Source organism: Rosa rugosa, chromosome 7 (genome assembly GCF_958449725.1).
Source record: "Rosa rugosa chromosome 7, drRosRugo1.1, whole genome shotgun sequence".
Taxonomy (NCBI): Eukaryota; Viridiplantae; Streptophyta; class Magnoliopsida; order Rosales; family Rosaceae; genus Rosa; species Rosa rugosa.
The window spans coordinates 21,451,423-21,471,914 of NC_084826.1; the positions used below are offsets into that span (position 1 = coordinate 21,451,423).

Below are 20,492 nucleotides of genomic sequence, written 5' to 3' on the forward strand. Positions count from 1 at the left end.
GCTTTACATGCTCCTGCCCAACACGGGATGTGTAAAGCGGTTGTGTTTACATGCTCCTGCACAACACTGGATGTGCCTATGCTCATAAGTTTGAAAAGAACTAGAATGGCTTTGCTTACTATGGGTAAGTGCACCAAACTGTTGGAACTCTCCATCAACTACTCTAGTGGAAAGTTATTGTATTTTTTTTTTTTTGGTATTGAGGATAAATTTCTTCTTGAAACTCCATCCTCTCGAGCAACTCCGAACTCGATGTACATCAAAGAAGAAAGAATACAAACTTCAGTCACACAAATTGGCTCCCCAATTCGTGCAATGGGTAAATCAAGACTCACAAAGTCGGTAGAGATTCGATCGATTAATGTATGAATTTACAACTCACTCCACAATCGTCATACTAATCAAACTTCACTAGCATCAAGATGGCTAGTCTTTTTAGAGTAAGTGAGTCGAACCCACAATTGGTTTTGCCAATCCATTAACCCCTTAGAGATAAAGGTGGATATTTTTTTTTTTACATGAAAACGAGAGGGTTAAAGGTGGAAAATTGTTTCAATCCACAATCGTCATACTAATCAAACTTCACTAGCATCAAGATGGCTAGTCTTTTTAGAGTAAGTGAGTCGAACCCACAATTGGTTTTGCCAATCCATTAACCCCTTAGAGATAAAGGTGGATTTTTTTTTTTTACACGAAAACGAGAGGGTTAAAGGTGGAAAATTGTTTCAAGAGTTTATTTTAGCATTACCTTTTAAGAAAGAGTTGGGTGACTATTTAATTAAGAATATATTTACTAATAATGTAAGATTCTCTGTATCTCGATTTTCTTTATCTCAAATTTATTAGAGATTTACTTTCTCGTATTAATTACCTGTATCAATATAAATATTCTCGCAGATGAAATAATAATACATTGAAAAATTCCTCAACCCCGTGTGGTTTCACCGTTTCAGGTCAGATTTTTCTGTTTTGTTTCAAACAATTTTCTCAGTTATTTTTTTGTTTCAAACAATTTTCTCAGTTAACGTTGTGTAAAGCTTATCAGAAAGGAAATTTGAAATAAGAGGCAGGCCATGCCCCAATAATTAGGCCACGAAACATGGTAAAGGTGGCCGGTGGTTAATTAACTACTTTGCCCTCTTTAATGCACTTTCAATTTTTTATAATAATTCACGACAGGCCCATTGCGACTCAAACTGTACCTTCACGCGTCAAAAGAAAATCCTTTCTTTCGTTAAAATAAGACCCCTCTCGCTTCTACGTGTACTGCGTACATTTGGCACTCACGTAAATATTCCCTCAATATAGGGTCAATCATTTCCCATTAATCCCCAGACCTCTCATGCCTTGGTCCCAAACTCCCAACCCAACACAGTGAAACTCGTCTCTTTCCTCAACATCATTCAATCTCTCTCTAAGTTTAGTGGGGTTGGTGTTTCATTCACTTCAGACTCCTTTGTGTTCTCTCTCTAATTCTTCTCCACTTCATTTGTCAATAACTTCCTTGTTCTGGCTCCTCCACACCCACCATGGCTGAGGCAACAAAGCACAACAACCTACCCATCAATGGTGGAACATTGATCTCAGACATGAAGAGCCTCTTCTCCATCATCAAAACCAGAAGAACTGTTGCCTTTGCCTATGGCTTCATGTTTGCCTTTGTTGCCTTCACTGTTTTCTTGGCCTTCAATCCAAACCCGAACTCTGGTGCTCCTTGGTTCACTAACATATTCACCACCAGCAGCACTGCTACTACTTCTGGTAGTGGATCTCAGTTCTCTTCCTTTTTCTCTTCTTTCTTCTACCCCAATGCTTCTTCTTCTTCCTCCTCCTCCCAACAGTTTCAAACTTTTGTTCCTTCTCCACAGACACAGCCATCTAGATCTAGTAACACCACTGTGAATAAACAACCGCCGAGCCAAACTCAGCCCATTGTGAATTCTGATAAACCACAAGTTTTGAGCCCAAATCAGACATCAGATTCCCCATCTAACGCTTCCTTAGCGACCCCGGACAGTTCAAGTTTGCCTAAACAAACCCTTGTGAAAAACCAAACTCAGACCACCCCAAATTCTGATAAGGCCACAGTTTTAGAGGCAAATCAGACCACAGTTGCTGCCCCGATAACTCCGGTGGTGGTGCCGGCCAATAAGACCACGAGCTCACCTCCGAAATCGGGTTCCATTGGGAAGAACGACCCTAAGAGTGTTGCTGAGAAGGGTGTGACATCGAATTATACGGATGTGTTGAAGAAACAGAGCAATGAAACAAAATCCAGTGTGTCGGTGAAGGAGGGGAAGGATGATTTGATCAAGTCTTTGTTGAGTTGTGATTTGTTTCACGGGGAATGGGTCGAGGATGATTCATACCCTCTTTACGAACCTGGGTCTTGTCCTTTGATTGATGAGCAGTTCAATTGTATTCGTAATGGTAGGCCTGATAAGGATTATCAGAAATTCAAATGGCAGCCTAAGGATTGCAGTCTCCCAAGGTATGTGGTGAAAACCATTGTTTTTTACATTTTTTTTTTTTGGAATTATTTTTTACATGTTCAACTCCAATTCGTTATTTTTATTTTTTTTGATATTGTTTATGAAATGGGTATTGGAACTGGCTTTTGAAATGGTTTTTTTTTTTTTTTGGTTGTTGATAGGCTTGGATTAGTTTACTTTCATACCGATCTGTCAAATTTAGATTTTGGACTTTTTGATTCTGTTCAGCATTGCTAAAGATTCTAAATTGGAATTTGATTAATTAGTTCTACCCCCTTTAGAACGTTTTGCACTTTTGGGTTTTTATATTGCAATTGATCCATTGATATAATTTATCTTTATGATTGACTAAGACTTACTCAATGTGAAATGTTTTGCTTATGACCAGGTTGGATGGAAGTCATATGTTAGAGTTATTGAGAGGAAAGCGCTTGGTTTTTGTTGGTGATTCTCTGAACAGGAATATGTGGGAATCTCTGGTTTGCATTTTAAGAAACTCAGCAAAGGATAAAAGCAAGGTTTATGAAGCCCATGGAAGAACCCATTTTCGTGGGGAAGCTTCATACTCCTTCATATTCAAAGTACGTTTATTCTATCATTTGACTTGTTCTTTTCTTATGTTGTGCAGCAACATTTCCTCAATTTAGTGGAACTTATTTCTTACGATGCTTTGCTTAATTAAATGGACTGGCAGGACTATAGTTGCACAGTGGAGTTCTTTGTTTCTCCCTTCTTAGTTCGAGAATGGGAAATGCCGGATAAAGATGGATCGAAGAAAGAAACACTTCGTCTTGATTTAGTCGGGCGATCATCCAATCTATACAAAGATGCAGATATTCTCATCTTCAACACGGGGCACTGGTGGACACATGACAAAACCGCGAAAGGGTACGTTTAGTATTATGGTCATAGTTGTCGCAAGTTATTATTTTTAAAAACCAGACCGGTGCTGCTTGTAGTTTAGACCCTTAACCTGTCCACGGGAACTAAAGTAGCGTAAACATTTGCAGGAAAGACTATTACCAAGAAGGTAGCCATGTTTATGGTGAATTGAATGTTCTGGAGGCATTTCGGAAAGCTTTGACTACTTGGTCCAGATGGGTTGATGCTAGTGTTGACACAGGGAAAAGTATGGTATTCTTTCGGGGTTATTCTGCCTCCCATTTCAGGTAAACTGGAATGAACATATTAACCTTTATTTGTGATGCATTGCACTATCTTGTCCTTCCATGATTTGTTTTCTTTTAAGGTTCCTCATCACCATTCAACTTCAAGTAAAAAATGGAAACCAACTCTTATGTAATTAGTGATTGTAACTATTCATAAATAATTGAAGCCTTTTCTCCAAAATGTGTTTAAAGTTACCAATTTCTTTCTTAAAAAATTTGCTGGCACTTGAAGAATTAATTATCTTTTCTTCAACAGTGGTGGACAATGGAATTCCGGTGGGCAATGTGACAGTGAGACTCTACCTATCTTTAATGAGACTTATTTAAGGCCATACCCGCCAAAGATGCTGGTACTTGAGAAGGTGTTGAAAAACATGAAACACCACATCACCTATCTCAATATCACAAGATTGACCGATTTTCGGAAGGATGGCCACCCATCAATCTACCGGAAGCAAAACCTTTCCCCAGCAGAAAGGAAATCCCCAAAAAGCTTCCAGGACTGCAGCCATTGGTGCCTTCCAGGTGTTCCAGACGCATGGAATGAAGTTCTTTATGCCGAGCTCCTAGTAAAACTGCACAAGAAGAATCTGCATCAGCAACTGCAACAGCAGAAGAAGAAAGCATAGGTAAAAGTTACACGAGCTTAAGAAAGCCATAATTCACACATACTCAAAACTGTCTAAATCACACTGTAGCACTATACTTCCTCTAGTTTTTGCTACCCTTTTTGGCATTATTGATAAAAACATGGAAGCAAAGTTATGTGAAGAGAAATGATGTTCTTGGAGACATGAACCTGAGCTTGTAGTAAACTGTTTATGTGAATGAAGAGAGCTGAGGGAAGAGTGAAGAGGGAAAGAGGGTAGAGAGGGATTTTAGCTGGTATTTTCTCTTGTAAAGTCATCCTTCTTTACCACATCTTGTTCTTTTAGCCTTAAAGGCTTGAGAATTGTAAATGTCTTAATTCTATTTATTTAGTTCTTTTATTAAAAATAAAATAGTGGGATATATTATAATCTCTTGTTCCTTTAATTATTTCTCTATGAAGTCACCAACTCTGTACTGCATTTGATGAATATGTAATCTGATATCGATGTGTTTTTGTTTAGTTTTATGCTGAGGAACCCTTTTCCAACTTCTCACATGGGATGTTTGACCGTAACTTAGCAACATTCCATACTATAATTGAGAGTCAGGACTCGGGAGATCCGTGTTTGAATATAATTTGTTATATCTGGTCATGTTTTCCTTCCCCTTCATTTTGTTGGGAGTTGGGACTGGATTCTTAGTCGTGAGAGCTACGTCTAGTATATATTTTGTTTCTTTGGTCTGAGAGAGTAAGTATGGTTTAGTAGTTTACCCTTTTTTATCTTCTTAGGTGATATGTCATCGGCGATGATCTTTGTTTACAGTAACTCATGGATTTTAATGGAAGGAGGAGCTTCAGTCCGACGACGATCTTTGTTTACAGAACTCAGATATTAATTAGCGCTTCAAACTCTGGCTTCAACATTCGAATCTCATCAAAGATGGCTTCTTCCATAGTGAAGTCCAAACCTGTTTTATTCAAAGCCCGGATAACATTAGCTGCATCACTCTAAATCCACCTTCTTGTAGCCTTCACTCGGACAGAGTTGTAAACCATGCAGTGCTGTCATTGCTTCAATAGCCAGGTCAGAAGGGTGGCCTGGAATTACTTTAAGGGCTGCAAATTTCATTTATCCCATCTCATCTCTTTAAGATCATACCCACCCCAGACACATCATGCTTACTGTCAGTAGCAGTGTCAACATTAAGCTTTATGCACATACCTGATGGTGGAGACCACTTTTCAGCAATACTAGGAGCCTGCAACTCAGTAGGGATGACAATTAGATGACCCGGCTTCTTTGCTTCCGAATAAGCATCCAACCATTCTTTGTTATTATTAATAACTTGCTGCCCTTCAACACCTCTATTCTCATGCTTAAAGCAATTTCTATTTCTCCAAATCAACCACACCACCACCCCAAACAATTGTAATTCTTCCTTTGTTTGTTGACGTCTGAACAACATGCATGCGGAAACAAATCAATGAAAGTAGACTCCTGCCATCTTTTATAAACTCCATTCAAGAAATAAAACTGACAGACCTTCTTTGCCTTTTCACAAGCCCATAAACAACGTATTTGTGGTTTCATTCTCTCTTCCAAAACGAAAACAAACGAAAGAACTACCAATCTGGCGTTTGGCTAGATTTGCGGCACAAGGTAAGAAGTCATGAGTCATGACATGCGCGTCAAAGGAACAATTTCACTTTATTTGCAACATTCAAGCTCCAGATAGACTCCCAAACCAGATTCTTCAAGGGAGCTCGCTATTACTACATTTAGCTAGCTACTCCATTCTTAATCTGACGCAGCTCTCAAGGTAACCAACATCCATGCCAGACTAGACAGAGTAATTTCCATCCTAGCTTGTTATAATGCCAAACAATCGGGTCAGTTTTCCTACCTCCAGGGTAAGGGGATTGACAGAGTAGTTTCAACCTCATGAGGCATAAACAGAGTCCTCAAGAGTTGTTCGTTCCAAATTCCAGGTTGTAGCATAATGTCCTTTACTCGAAGATATGGATGAGCTGCATGAGCATATTGAGGTGCTGATACTCCTTGAAAGTCCACGGAGTTGGTAACCACTTGTCTCCCCAAACACTAATTCCCTCTCTTGTACCCACTCTCCATCTAACCCCACTGATCAACAAATCTCGTCCCCAATTAAGCTATTCCAAATCATGGAATCCACAGTACGTGAACTTGCTCCTGCCCAATTTGTCAATGGAAAATGTTTAGCTTTGAGTATTAAATGCACAAGGGATGATTCCAGACAGTTTTTGCGGTTTTTCCAACAAAGCTTGATTGAAGTCTTCAAGATCCCTGGATCCAAATCCTCCTTGGTTCTTGCTCCTTCACAAATGACTCCATTTGCTCCAGTGTATATCTCGCTTACCATTCGTATATTACCCCTCCAGAACTTTGATTGAAAGGTTCTACAAATGCCTTTAGGAAGTCTAAAAACATTGTAAGTAGGAATGGCCTGCGCAACGGCTTTGCGTAAAACCATCTTGCCAACTTTGGAGAGAAACTTGCTTTTCCAACCACTGAGGTGAAGATCAAGTCGTTCATTAACTTTGTTAAACATCTCACGTGTTTAAGTATATTGGTATTGAGAGAGAATTGTAGAGAGAAGTGTATATTATTATTGAGAATAGGAGCCCTATATATAGGGATTACAAAGTACTAGTTCTAATGTTACAAGGAATACCAATCCGTGTAGGATTGGGAAATCTAGAACCTTCTCTTCTATTGCTACTCCTAGTTTGATAAGGCACACTAAATCGATATTCCTTCAACACTCCCCCTTGTGCCGCTTCAAACTTGGTGGTGACGCTTCATCCGTTGCCTCGTTAAAAACCTTGCCAGGTAACAAAAACCCTGTGGGATAAAAATAACCCTAGTCGAAGGACAAAAAGAGCACAACACGTCCTTCACTCTTCGAGATCGAACATGTAGACATCATAACTCCCCCTGATGTCGATATCTCCCCCTGATTGCTACAATCGTGGGAGTTCGGATAACTTTCTCAATCCGATGCTCTTCACATGTTTCTCGAAGGTGGATTTAGGTAACGACTTAGTGAATAAGTCCGCTACATTATCCTCTGATCGGATTTGATTCACTTCAATCTTTAGAAGTGATTGTTGTTGCTGATTATAAAAGAACTTAGGCTATATATGCTTGGTGTTGTCGCCTTTGATGAAACCTAACTTCATTTGTTCAATACAAGCTGCATTATCCTCATAAATGCATGTAGGTTCATCTGTGGTAGATTTCAAACCACAACTTCCTTGAATATGTCGAATCACAGACCTTAGCCATATACATTCACGAACGGCTTCATGTAGAGCAATAATCTCTGCATGATTCGAGGAAGTAGCAACAAGGGTCTGTTTCGTAGACCTCCAAGATATCGCAGTGCTTCCCATGGTAAAGACATAACCAGTTTGGGAGCGACCTTTGTGAGGGTCAGAGAGGTACCCTGCATCAACAAATCCCATCATTGTCGTTTTGATGGAGGGGAGTAGGGTGAGGCCGGCCACCCTTGGTGTTGGTGGCGGCGTTGGCGGCAATATGGCCAGCCACTTTGTCATGGTGGACGGTGGCTCCATGCCTAATGGGGTCCGATCCCATTCTTCCGTCATTCCTCTTCTCTCTGTAGGGATAAAATAGGCCCATATCAATCGTACCTCTTAGGTATCGAAAAATTGTCTTTACACCAATCCAATGGCGGCGTGTTGGCGCAGAGCTATGTCGAGCTAACAGGTTCACTGCGAATGAGATATCCGGTCTTGTGCATTGAGCTAAGTACAATAATGCGCCTATTGCACTCAAATAGGGCACTTCGGCCTCTAATGGTTCTTCGTCCTCATCCCTTGGACGAAACGGATCTTTTCCGGGCTCAAGACTACGGCCGATCATGGGAGTACTCGCAGGCTTCGCTTTATCTTCATTAAAGCGCCTTAGAATTTTCTGAGTATATGCAGACTGATGGATCAAAATCCCATCACTACGGTGCTCGAGTTCTAAACCGAGACAAAACCGTGTTTTCCCAAGATCTTTCATCTCAAATTCGGATTTCAAGTATTTAGCAGTTTCCTTCAACTCATCTAGAGTTCCAATTAGGTTCATGTCATCGACATAAACTGCTACGATTGCAAATCCGGAACTTGTTCTTTTAATGAACACGCATGGGCATATTTCATTGTTAATATATCCCTTCCCAATCAAGTAGTCACTTAGACGGCTATACTACATCCGTCCGGATTGTTTTAATCCATATAGTGAGCGTTTTAATCTTATTGAAAACGCGCTCCATGGTTTAGAGCCACTTGATTTGGGTAATTGAAGTCCATCTGGAACCTTCATATATATCTCTGAATCTAGATCCCCATAGAGATATGCTGTAACCACATCCATAAGCTGCATGTCAAGTTTTTCGGAAACTACCAAACTGACAAGGTAGCGGAACGTTATAACGTCCATTACGGGAGAATATGTCTCCTCGTAGTCGATTCCAGGGCGTTGTGAGAAACCTTGCGCCACAAGGCGGGCTTTATATCTTACCACCTCATTTTTCTCATTACGCTTTCTAACAAAGACCCATTTATGGCCAACAGGCTTTACACTTGGGGGTGTCTGCGTTACAGGCCCAAATACCTGTCTCTTTGTTAGTGAATCCAATTCAACCTGGATCGCATCTTTCCATTTAGGCCAATCTGCTCTTCGTTGACATTCTTTAACAGAGCGAGGTTCGATATCATCATATTCTATAATTCCTTTTGCAATATGATATGCAAACACATCATCAATCGCCATAGAATTTCTATCCATCATCTCATGTACACTAGTGTAATTTATGGAGATCTCTCTATTCTTTGGAGTTGGTTCTGACATTGGAGCGTCCCCCAATGATGTCTCTTGGACATAACCATAATCCGGAATATTCTCATGAGATGGATTATTCACATCGATGATTAATGGATTATTTTGTGCCAAACTCGCTTTCTTTCTTGGGCGAGAATCCATCGAACCTATGGGCCTCCCGCGCTTTCTGGCAGGAGCCGTGGGCCTAGCCATAACGTCACCATCATTGAGAGATGGGACGTTGGCGCCATGCTCATGCATTCTTGAGTTGGCGTCATGTCCTCTACTTTTAGGGACTTCAATCCATGCAGGCACGTTTGCAGCAGGTATATGTGATCTCGTCACTTTAGCGATATCAGAAAACGCATCAGGCATCGATTCTGCTACGTTCTGAAGATCAAGAATTCTCCGCACTTCAATTTCGGACTGTGCGGTTCGGGGATCAAGATGAGACAGAGTGGGGACAGAACACAACAATTCCTGTCGTTCCTGTTGAACATTGATGTTCTTATCTCCCCCTAACGACGGGAAGACTGTCTCATTGAAGTGACAATCCGCGAATCTAGCGGTAAAGAGATCGCCTGTCAAGGGTTCTATGTAGCGGATAATCGTTGGAGAATCATATCCAACATAAATGCCTAATCGTCGTTGAGGACCCATTTTGGTGCGCTGTGGAGGCGCAATAGACACATAAACTGCACACCCAAATATGCGTAAGTGTGAGACATCAGGCTCATACCCAGTAACCATCTGGGACGCAGAGAAGGGTTGAGTGGCAGTGGGCCTCAGACGAATAAGCACAGTTGCATGCAATATTGCATAGCCCCAAGCAGAAATAGGGAGATCGGTGCGCATCACCAATGCTCGAGCAACCATTTGTAGTCGTTTAATGGCGGCTTCTGCGAGACCATTTTGGGTGTGAACATGAGGAACTGGATGCTCAACATCAATCCCAATGGACATGCAATATTCATCAAAAGTTTTTGATGTAAACTCCCCAGCATTGTCTAATCTTATAGACTTAATAGGATGATCAGGGTGGTGAGCCCGTAACTTAATTATTTGTGCTAGGAGTTTAGCAAATGCAGCGTTCCTTGTGGACAATAGCATGACATGTGACCAGCGTGTCGATGCATCAACCAATACCATAAAATATCGAAATGGTCCGCATGATGGTTGAAGAGGTCCACAAATATCACCTTGGATTCTTTGCAAGAATGGTATATTTTCTTTGGTGTCCTTTGCATAGGATGGTCTCGATCCTAACTTTGCTAAAGAGCAGGCTTTGCAGAACGAATGATGGGCTTTAGAAGCAACCAATGAGGATTTTGGTTGAGCCACAAAATCACAAGTGACTTTAGAAGTAAAAGTTGGAGACAAAGGAGCCTTGGTGGCGTCAATGCCACCTTGAGGCCGCAGGGGGAAGGCAGCGCCGGCCAAGGATGGCCGGATTTGGGGGTGAACGGCGCCGTGAGGCGCAGGGGCTCCTTCGGTGTCCAAAAACCGAGTTTTACTTCTTTTCGTTCTGAAAAAGGGATATCCGTGTGAAGTCTTTAATATACGGATCATCATGTCACGACCTGGGTGTCCCAAACGGTCGTGCCAAAGCCTATATGTGTCGGAATCCCATAAATCATCTCTCATGACATGGTTGGATTCAATGACTCGAATAGTGGTTGCATACAACCCACTAGAGCGACACATAAGTTTCTCTAAGACTCGTTTATGTCCGTAGTCATTAGAGGTGATGCAAAGGAACTCTTGTCCATTCTCACAATGTGTTTCCACATGAAAACCATTGGCTCTTATATCTTTGAAGTAATAAAGTTCGAAAAAATATGTCCATGACATGAAAAATAAATCGATACTTTATTAATAATAGCCAATGATTACATCAAAGTTTCTTGACCAAAATCTAATCCAATATAAATATCAAACCGTAGACAAATCGTAGTCACTCAATCCGTTCGGTAATTTCAATTTAGTTGTGACCAGGTAAGGTAAGGCGAGATTTTGGTGGAGCGTTGCTCACTTTTAAAACCGTTCTCTCATATCAAACCTTGCCTAGACATCACAATTACTCTTGAGTACACCTAGAGGGAAAGAGTTAATACAATAAGTCATTTTATTGATTTAAGGCATAATTGCCATTACATGGTTCTTGGAAATAATAAAGACTATAAAAATCTGCGGCATTTTGTCTTCATCGCCAGAGTTAAAGTCTTTGTGAACTCGATGTCTTGATCACCCTGATGCGACTACCTTCGTAGGTACATTGCAAATTCAGGTCCATTGATCAGACGTTCCATATCAGAAATAGACACCATAAAGAGGATTCTCCCTTGATTGAGGCGCATTGGCGCAATATGCATAGTCCCTAGGACTGGTGGCGTTGGAAAGTGGTGCCCATGGCCAACGTTGGCTCCATGGTTTCCAACCCTATGTTCCTCAAAATCACGCCTCCTACGGTCGTGGGATTGTCGCCTTGAGCGATTACCTTCTTGAGCATTTCGATCGTATGGATCATGACGTCGATGGCGACTTTCTCTAGCCATAAGACGATGCTCCTGATAGCTATCTTGAAGCCTATCAAATCTTCTTTGCACAAGTTCATTGCCACGTCTTTCAGTAGTGGCCATAGCTTCAATAAGCTGTTGAAAACTTGTGATCCGTCTTGCATTTACATGAGTCCGGAGTAAGTCAGAGGACCTCATAGCATAGACGGGGAAGGTATTGAGGGTTTTCTCAATCAACTGGTCTTCTGTGATTGTTTTTCCACAAAGACGCATCATTGCTCTGATGCTGAGAGCTTCCGAATAAAATTGCATGACAGTGTCAAACTCATTTATGAACTCAAACTGTAGGTCACTATCCATGTGACGTTTCATGAAGACAAGTGCCTTGGAATTATCTTTCTCAGTTTGAGGGTCTGGAGCTGTTTCTATAGGACAAAGCTCTTGGATTGTATGCAATAAATCACGGGCAATAAGGTGGATCTCGACATCAGTGACCCAAATTAAGTACCTTTTACCTGCATAATCCAATGGAACAAAATCGAGTTTGTTCATGTTTGACATCCTGAAAGATGAAACAGGGACAAGTTAGTTTCGGAGTCAATGCTTCCACGAAAACTAATAAGATTTTCGAGCTATGCTACCAAGAAATCGATTTCCAAGAATGATTGGATTAGACCGAAACAATGATGTTTGTATGGTCGTAAATTAATGCTTACGGACGCTCTTGGTCCGAAGTCTTACGAACGCTCTTAGTTCGTTAATTGCGTGAATCCCCACGATTCCGCTTTTCAATGATTGAACCCACGTTATAAGAAAGGTGGGATGTAGAAGAAGGGAGGTTTTCAAGTCCCCGAGAAAAGAAGAAGAAATATAAATTCCGAATTATAGGAACTTCAAAACTTACTCTTTTGAATACTTACATGTATTTGGATCACGCGCGTGTCGATGCAGGCGTGATGGAGCGAAACAATCCGAGTAGAGTCGTGCAGCGAATGCGGGGTAGCAGGGGCTGCGGTGGTAGAGGTGGTGCAGGAGCAGCGGAAGCAAACTGCAGGGGCAACAGCAGAGGTGTAGGGCTGCAGGTGCACGGGTGCGTAGGAGGGGCAGCAGCGTGCGCAGGTGTGCGCGGGGAAGCAGTAGGCGCACGGGCGCGCAGACGAGCAGCAGAGTTGTAGGGACGCTGCAGGGGCAGCGTGGGGTGGACGCACGGGCGCGGGGCAGCGACGCAGGGGCGTGTGGCTGCAGGTGCAGCGCGCAGGGCAGCAGGGGCTGCTGTGATGTGGTAGGGCTAGCTCGGGCTAGGTGGCTTCGGCAGATTTTGGTGAAGAGGATTGATTGGGTTTTGTTTTTGGTTTTTGCTTTTTGGTTAGGGCTCGTGCTGATAACGTGTTTAAGTATATTGGTATTGAGAGAGAATTGTAGAGAGAAGTGTATATTATTATTGAGAATAGGAGCCTTATATATAGGGATTACAAAGTACTAGTTCTAATGTTACAAGGAATACCAATCCGTGTAGGATTGGGAAATCTAGAACTTTCTCTCCTATTGCTACTCCTAGTTTGATAAGGCACACTAAATCGATATTCCTTCAACATCACGCTTATTTTTCCCAGAATGGAAACCCCAAATTAGGGGTCATCATGGGCTGGCCCCTACCCTAAATTTTAGGAGTTAGGCTCGGGCCTAGTCAAAGTCAACAAAATTTAGGGCCGGGACTTAAATATGCTAACACTTATTCGTCCATTAGGGCCGACCTTCCGTATAGGGCTGAAATGGGCCTTATTTTGTATAACAAGAATAAATACATTATTTTTATTTTTATTTTTTCAAAATGTGGCTCAATAGTTATATAGGTAATCAAAGACTAGGGCTGTCAATGGGTCGTGTTAGGTTGGGTTCGTGTCGGGTCAAGGTATTTGTCGTGTAGCAAGATACAAACCAAAACCCAACCCATTTAATAATCGTGTCAAAAATTTAAATCCAAACCCAACTTATTTATTAAACGGGTTACCCGTTTCCAACCCGCTTAACCCATTTAATAAATAGGTTGTGTCGTGTTTGACAAAATGACCCATTTAAGGGTTAACAATGCGACTCATTTAACTAAAAAAATGCATAAATTGATTAAATTCACTAAAAACTCCACAAGACGAAGAATATAAATAATTATATATAATTCATAAATAATTAAATCCAATAATTATAAAGCAAAATATTTCAAATTGTCTAATCATATGATCAAATACTCCAAACGTCTACAATTTTAGGATGAAGTATAGCATAATCGGGTTATACGGGTTCACTTCGTGTTGGCGGTTGACCCGTGGCCGACCCATTTATTAAATGGGTCATGGCGGGTTGACCTATGGCTGACCCGCTTTTTAATCGTGCGGATTCAACTCGCTTTATTTCGTGCGGGTTTCGAGTCGTGTCGGAATTGACAGCCCTATCAAAGACTATTTTTATTTTGTTTATCATATTTAATATAGGGTTAAATATTGTTTACTCCCTGAACTTTCACGGAAAAAACAGTTCAGTCTCTGCCTTTTCAATTTCACACGTTTACTCCCTCATCTCTCAATTTTGAACCAATAGGTCCATTCTGTCAAAAAAACTCTATTAAAATGTCTATTATACCCTCAATTCATCTTTTTTCTTTTTCTTAATTTTTTATTATATTTTTTTAAATTAATTAATTAATTAATTTTTTTTGAAAAGATTTTTTTCTCTTTTGTTTTGTTTTGTTTTCCTTTTTCCATCTATTCGATTCCAATTTCACTTTCCATTTGATTCCGATTTCACTTTCCTCAATTGAATCGAATGGAAAGTGAAATCGGAATCGAATAGATGGAAAAAGGAAAAAAAAACAAAACAAAAGAGAAAAAAATCTTTTCAAAAAAAAAAATGTAATTAATTATAAAAAAGATAAAGAAATAAATTAAGAAAAAGAAAAAAGATGAACTGAGGGTATAATAGACATTTTAATAGAGTTTTTCGACGGAATGGACCTATTGGTTCAAAATTGAGAGATGAGGGAGTAAACGTGTGAAATTGAAAAGGCATGGACTGAACTGTTTTTTCCCTGAAAATTCAGGGAGTAAACAGTATTTAACCCTTTAATATATATATATATACATATATATATATATATATGTATATATATTGGAATTAATTTAATAACATTTATAAATATTAGTTAAGGTGGTTATATATAACTATCTCTCTAAAACTGCATCTACTCTTTCTCCTTCTGTTGTGAGTAATCAAAGAGTGTGGAAGAACATTTGGCATGCCAAAATCCCTAGCATGGCAAAGGTTAATACTTGGAGAATTTGTCATAATATTTTGCCTACTCTAGACAGATTGGCATCAAAGAATGTTATTTTAGAATCTCATAGTTGTGTTTTTTGCAATGAGGTGGAGACTATTATTCATCTCACCAGAGATTGTGCTTTCACTAGAGAAGTGTTGTCTACCAATTTGCAAATTGCTGGCAGTTGTTTGGGGGGGGGGGGGGGGGAGGATATGTATGCTCTTAATTGGTTGAATTTGTGTGTTGGGAAGTTATCAAAAACAGACTTTGATCAACTGTTGCATTTTATTTGGGGAATTTGGAAAGAAAGGAATGCTAGGGTATGGGAAAACAAAATCACTTTAGCTAGTGATATAGCTCTCATGTCTTCTGTTAGACTGAGTAACTTTATTTTTCACAATACAAAATTACATGGTTCTCAGGGAACTAGGAAAATTTGAAGTGGCAGTGCCCTCCTGTGGGTTGGTTGAAGGTGAATTTTGATGGAGCTTTTAGTCCGAGCTCTGGTAAAGCAGCGATTGGTTTCTTAGTCCGTGACTCTCAAGGGACTTTTTTGGGAGCAGTGGGGAAGGTAGTTACTCGAGTTCAGTCTGCTGAACATGTCGAGCTCTTGGCTTGTAAGGAAGCATTTGGTTATGTGATGGAACATGGTCTCTGTCCAGTAACTTTGGAGACTGATTGTTTGGTTTTGAAGCAACAAGTGTGTCAGGAGGAGCTGCAAAATTATTCTATTCTTGGAAGGTTATATGAGGACCTCAGACAAGATTTGAAAGAGGTGAACCAAGTCAGAATTACTCATGCTAGAAGAGAGGCAAACATGGCTGTGCACAAATTGGCAGCTCATGTTGCAGATCTTGATCAAGCTTTCTTTTGGTCTAATATTCCTTCCTTCATTCAAGATGTAATAGAATCTGAGAAATGTATTCCTTAATCTGTTCATTAGTTATCAATAAAGTCTAACACCATTCAACTAAAAAAAAAATCTCTCTAAATCTCCTAATATTAATTGCTATTTAGCAAAATTGAAGAAAATAAAGCTTACGAAATCAATTACAAAGAAAGAGATAAGTTGTATATTATAGAAAAAAGAAAAAAATATATATATTTTTTAAAAAATAAAAAAAATAAAAAGAAAATTATTAGGGTTTAATCAGGCCGGCTTAAAGGGTCGGACCGAGCTTCATTTGCATGGCCCATAACCTACCCTATTTCAGAAAGGGTCGGGCCGACCAGCCATCATGCAAGGGCCGGGTCGGGCGGGCTTAGGGCCGAAGGACTAAATGATAACCCCTACCTCAAATACCTTTCGTGAAATGACACTTTTGGAACCCCTAACAGCTCTTGAATTGCTACTTTGACTGATGCCTGAACATTGGGACCAAAAGAAATCACCGATTTTTTTAAATTTACCTTTTGACCCGCTGTAGCCTCATAAAGTAGAAGACAATGTTTCAGATTAAGTACCTCTTCAACATTGGCATTTGCGAAAATTAAACTATCATCCGAAACAATAATTGGTTGATTGGTGGTGCTGAGTTAGCTAATTGAATTCTGTTTACAAATCCCTCCCCACAAGCTTTATGAAACAAACCTGACAATCCTTCTGACACAAGCAGGAAAAGATATGGTGATAGAGGATCACCCTGACAAATGCCTTGTGTAGGTTTAAAAAAGCCAACAGCCTGTCCTTACCATAATAACGAGAAGCTCACTGATTTCACACATCTCATAATCAGATCAACCAAACTTAAAGCAAACCTCAGCTTAATCATCATCTCCTCCATAAATACCCATTCTACTCGATCATAAGCTTTACTTATATCGAGCTTCAAAACCAACTTAGGTGAATCAGCTCAAAAACAGTGATTATGTTATCATGTATGTGCCGACCTAGAAGAAAAGCATATTGGAAAGGGGAGATCACAAGTGGAAGGATTATCTTCGTCCTATTCACCAAAGTTTTGGAAATAAGCTCGTAGACAATTGTACATAAACTTATTGGCCTGAAATTGGTCACCTTGACTGGATAATAATCAATTTTTGGTATCAAAGCTAGCAAAGTATGATTAACTGGCGATACATCTGCACCTTCATTCAAAACCTTGAGACAAAAACCAATCACCACATCTCCGAAAAGCCAATACTTTTAGAAAAATAGCGCCGAAAAGCCATCCAATCCCAGTGATTTATCAGGGGTCATCTGTTTCAAAGTTGTCTCGATATCTGCTCTACCAAATGGTACCAACAAATCTTCATTCATCCGCGTTGTAACTATTGAAGGGATTGCTTCCAGTACAAGTTCAGAATGACTGCTATTTCCCAGTTTGAAAAAACTATTGGAAAAATTCGACAAAAGCTTCTTGAATACCTTCAATGCTCGCCTACCTAACACCATTAGCATCTGTAACCCTCTTTACCTTGTTCCTTCATCCTCTATATTTGGCAAAATTGTGAAAGAATGATGTAGGACGAGATTTTAGCCAATTTCAACCAAAAATCTTGAAAAGAAAGAAGCGTCTTCACATTAAGAAGAATAATTTGAATATTGGAAATTGGTATTCAAATAGCCTTCTTAATGATGGAATTAATCATAAATTACTTTTTTTGAGATATCGGGATTCTCGAGCAAAATCTTGACTGAGATTCCAAACGTAATATTCTTTAGTATCTAGGATTTTATTTCCGATTTTTATTTAATCAGGTTTAATTAGGTTTCCTAGTTTTAGTCTACAATAAATTCTTCTTTATATTTTCTAGTTGTATTAGGTTTATGCTATGTGTCATATATAAGACACCTCTTAGATTGTAATTTTCATTCAAGTTATCAATAAAAAAACCAAATATTAGAGAAGTTTCTCTATTTTTCTTACGGTTGTGCCCGTAATTGCTAGTGGATTCTAGCTCATCTCATATGGCTTTCGACGCTTGACGGAGCCTTTTACTATCGTGTTCACGCTTCCCGCATCATTTGGTATCAGAGCGAGTATCGCCCGCTTCTTAGCAGACGACGATCCAAGGGAGAAGTTCACTACCACCAACCTCAACGACGCTGGTCGTAGAGTATCTATCAAAGAAATTTTCGTTGAAGAGGAATATGCCAAGGGATTTGCCCTAGGACAACCTCATCAATCCAAAAAAAAAAAAAAAAAAAAAAAAGAAGAAACATGGAACGTTGGATATTCACAACGCCGGATTACGACGACTTCCGAACTACATGTATCACCAAAGACAAGGTATGCTCTGTAATAATTGACAGTGGTCTACGAGAGAACTTTGTAGCAAACAAAGTTGTGGATTATTTTCAATTACCGACAGTGAAGCTAAGTGATCCATACTGGATTCCATTTGGGGAGGATGAATATGCACAAGTAACAGAGGTTTGTAAAGTTCCTGTCTCCATGGGAAAATTTTATAAAGAAGAGATTACTTGTCATGTGATTGACATGGACGACACTAATGTGCTTTTTGGAAGACCATGGCATGAAAGTGTCAATGGTGGTTATTGCAAGCAACACATATTTATTTAGGTGGGATGTGCACAAAATTAAAATCAAGCCTAGAAGGAAGAACATCAAGAATGACCATCCTGAGATGTGTGAAAAGAAATATGAAGAAGCCACTTTGAAGATTGAAGAGAAACTTATTAAAGACAAGGAAGCTGATTCATTCATCACATCGATATCCATGTCATGCATGCTTAATAGTGTTCAAGACCAACCCAAAGGGAAGTCAATGGCCATTCCTTTTCAAGTGGAGGAGCTTAAGTTTCAAGATGCTTATTCTAAACTTGTCTACGGTATTAGATTCATGGTGATACCTTTTAACTTTGAGAATATTGAAGTTGATGGCTTATCATGTTTTATTCCTACTAATGATCGAGCTGCATTCAAGAGGAACTCGAGGTCGAGTTCTTTTCAAGTGGAGGAGACTAATGTAGGACGAGATTTTAGCCAATTTCAACAAAGAATCTCGAAAAGAAAGAAGCGTCTCTACATTAAGAAGAATGATTTGAATATTGGATATTGGTATTCAAATAGGCTTCTTAATGATGAAATTAATCATAAATTACTCTTTTGGATATATCGTGATTCTCGAACAAAATCTTGGTTGGGAGATTGCGTAATATTCTTTAGTATCTAGGATTCTATTTCTGATTTTTATTTAATGAGGTGTAATTAGGTTTTCTAGTTTTAGTCTATAATAAATTATTCTTTTTGTTTTCTAGTTGTATTAGGTTTATGTTATGTGCCCTATATATAAGGCACCTCTTAGATTGTAATTTTCATTCAAGTTATCAATAAAAAACCAAATATTAGAGAAGTTTCTCTATGTTTCTTACGGCTGTGCCCGTAATTGCTAGTGGATTCTAGCTCATCTCATATGGCTTTCGACGCTTGACGGAGCCTCTTACTATCGTGTTCACGCTACCCGCATCAAAGAACTTTGTATTTCAGTCCCCTTACCTTAGCCAGTTCACTCGTGAGTGTTGTCGCCAAAGTTCCTCATTAAAATTCTCAAATTTCTGTAGATCTCTTAAAACCCACCTTCTCGATCTGTTCTTGTATCTCTCCCTGAGGATTATCAAAAGGCAAAAGCTTCAGCTCAACAGGAAACTACTTGATTCTTTTCAGCGTATTGCCAATCTTCTCATTATTCCAATGGTTTAAATAGCTACACGATAATAACTTTAACGTTTTTGTTATTTGGATGCATTTATCCAAAAATAAAATATGCAGTAGTATTTTTTCGAAAATTGATATTTCTAATATAAATATATATAAATGTGTGTGTGTATAAATTTGTAGTGTAAACATTATCACTACTATTAGACTAATAGTGTACAGCCCATACAGCATAGCAAGATATTGTCTGCTTTAAGCTCCACCTTCATGCCTTTATTCTTGGGCTCCCACCCAAAACGCGTCTCACTATGGGGAGATGAGTCTGCACAAATAAGACACATCACTGCCATGTGCGTGAGATCCTACAAATAGTAATTATATTCTAATTAATTTTAAAATATAGATTATACATTATTGAGTAACATAGTAAAAGATCATTTGATAACCAATTTTGTTGAAAATATGTAAAGTTCTCGGTTATAAGCTGCTTGCTTGCTCTGCTTTCATGACTTTATAGAACAATTAATTAATGCATTAAACCCATCGAATAAGTCTTTCATGGCAAAACGTACACATAGCGACTCCAACTTAATTAGTAAAGACTGTCGGCAACTCTGCAAGTGAAGTTCATAAAGCAGAACAAAGAGGCCGGCCGGTACCTAGCTAATAATTCACTTAAGGGATTATTTATCATCATATATGCAGTTGGCCGGTTAATTGGGTTATTTTTCCAACATTTTTTTCTTTTTTCTGCTAATAGAGTTAGCTGCGGTTAAGTGAGATGCCATATGTCAACATAGGAGTGGATGGGACAGCTGATTTCCTCCCGGATTGTTGGACTTCATATTGAGTTCTAGCCCCTGCAGTTTTTGCTTTGAGGCTTCATTGGCGCTGGTGGCATTGGTTTTCTAGTGGTTG

The 20,492-nt window shown here is 39.5% G+C and overlaps 1 protein-coding gene across 1 annotated transcript; it reads left to right on the top strand.

The window, feature by feature from the left end:
- The first annotated feature begins 1,306 nt into the window (after window positions 1-1,306).
- LOC133720778 (protein trichome birefringence-like) lies at window positions 1,307-4,682 on the top strand. The gene is made up of 5 exons (XM_062147248.1): window positions 1,307-2,491; window positions 2,881-3,073; window positions 3,187-3,380; window positions 3,503-3,661; window positions 3,918-4,682. Exons 1-5 carry the CDS (start codon window positions 1,530-1,532, stop codon window positions 4,288-4,290), a joined length of 1,881 nt encoding a protein of 626 aa, XP_062003232.1. The 5' UTR covers window positions 1,307-1,529; the 3' UTR covers window positions 4,291-4,682.
- Window positions 4,683-20,492: the final 15,810 nt, after the last annotated feature.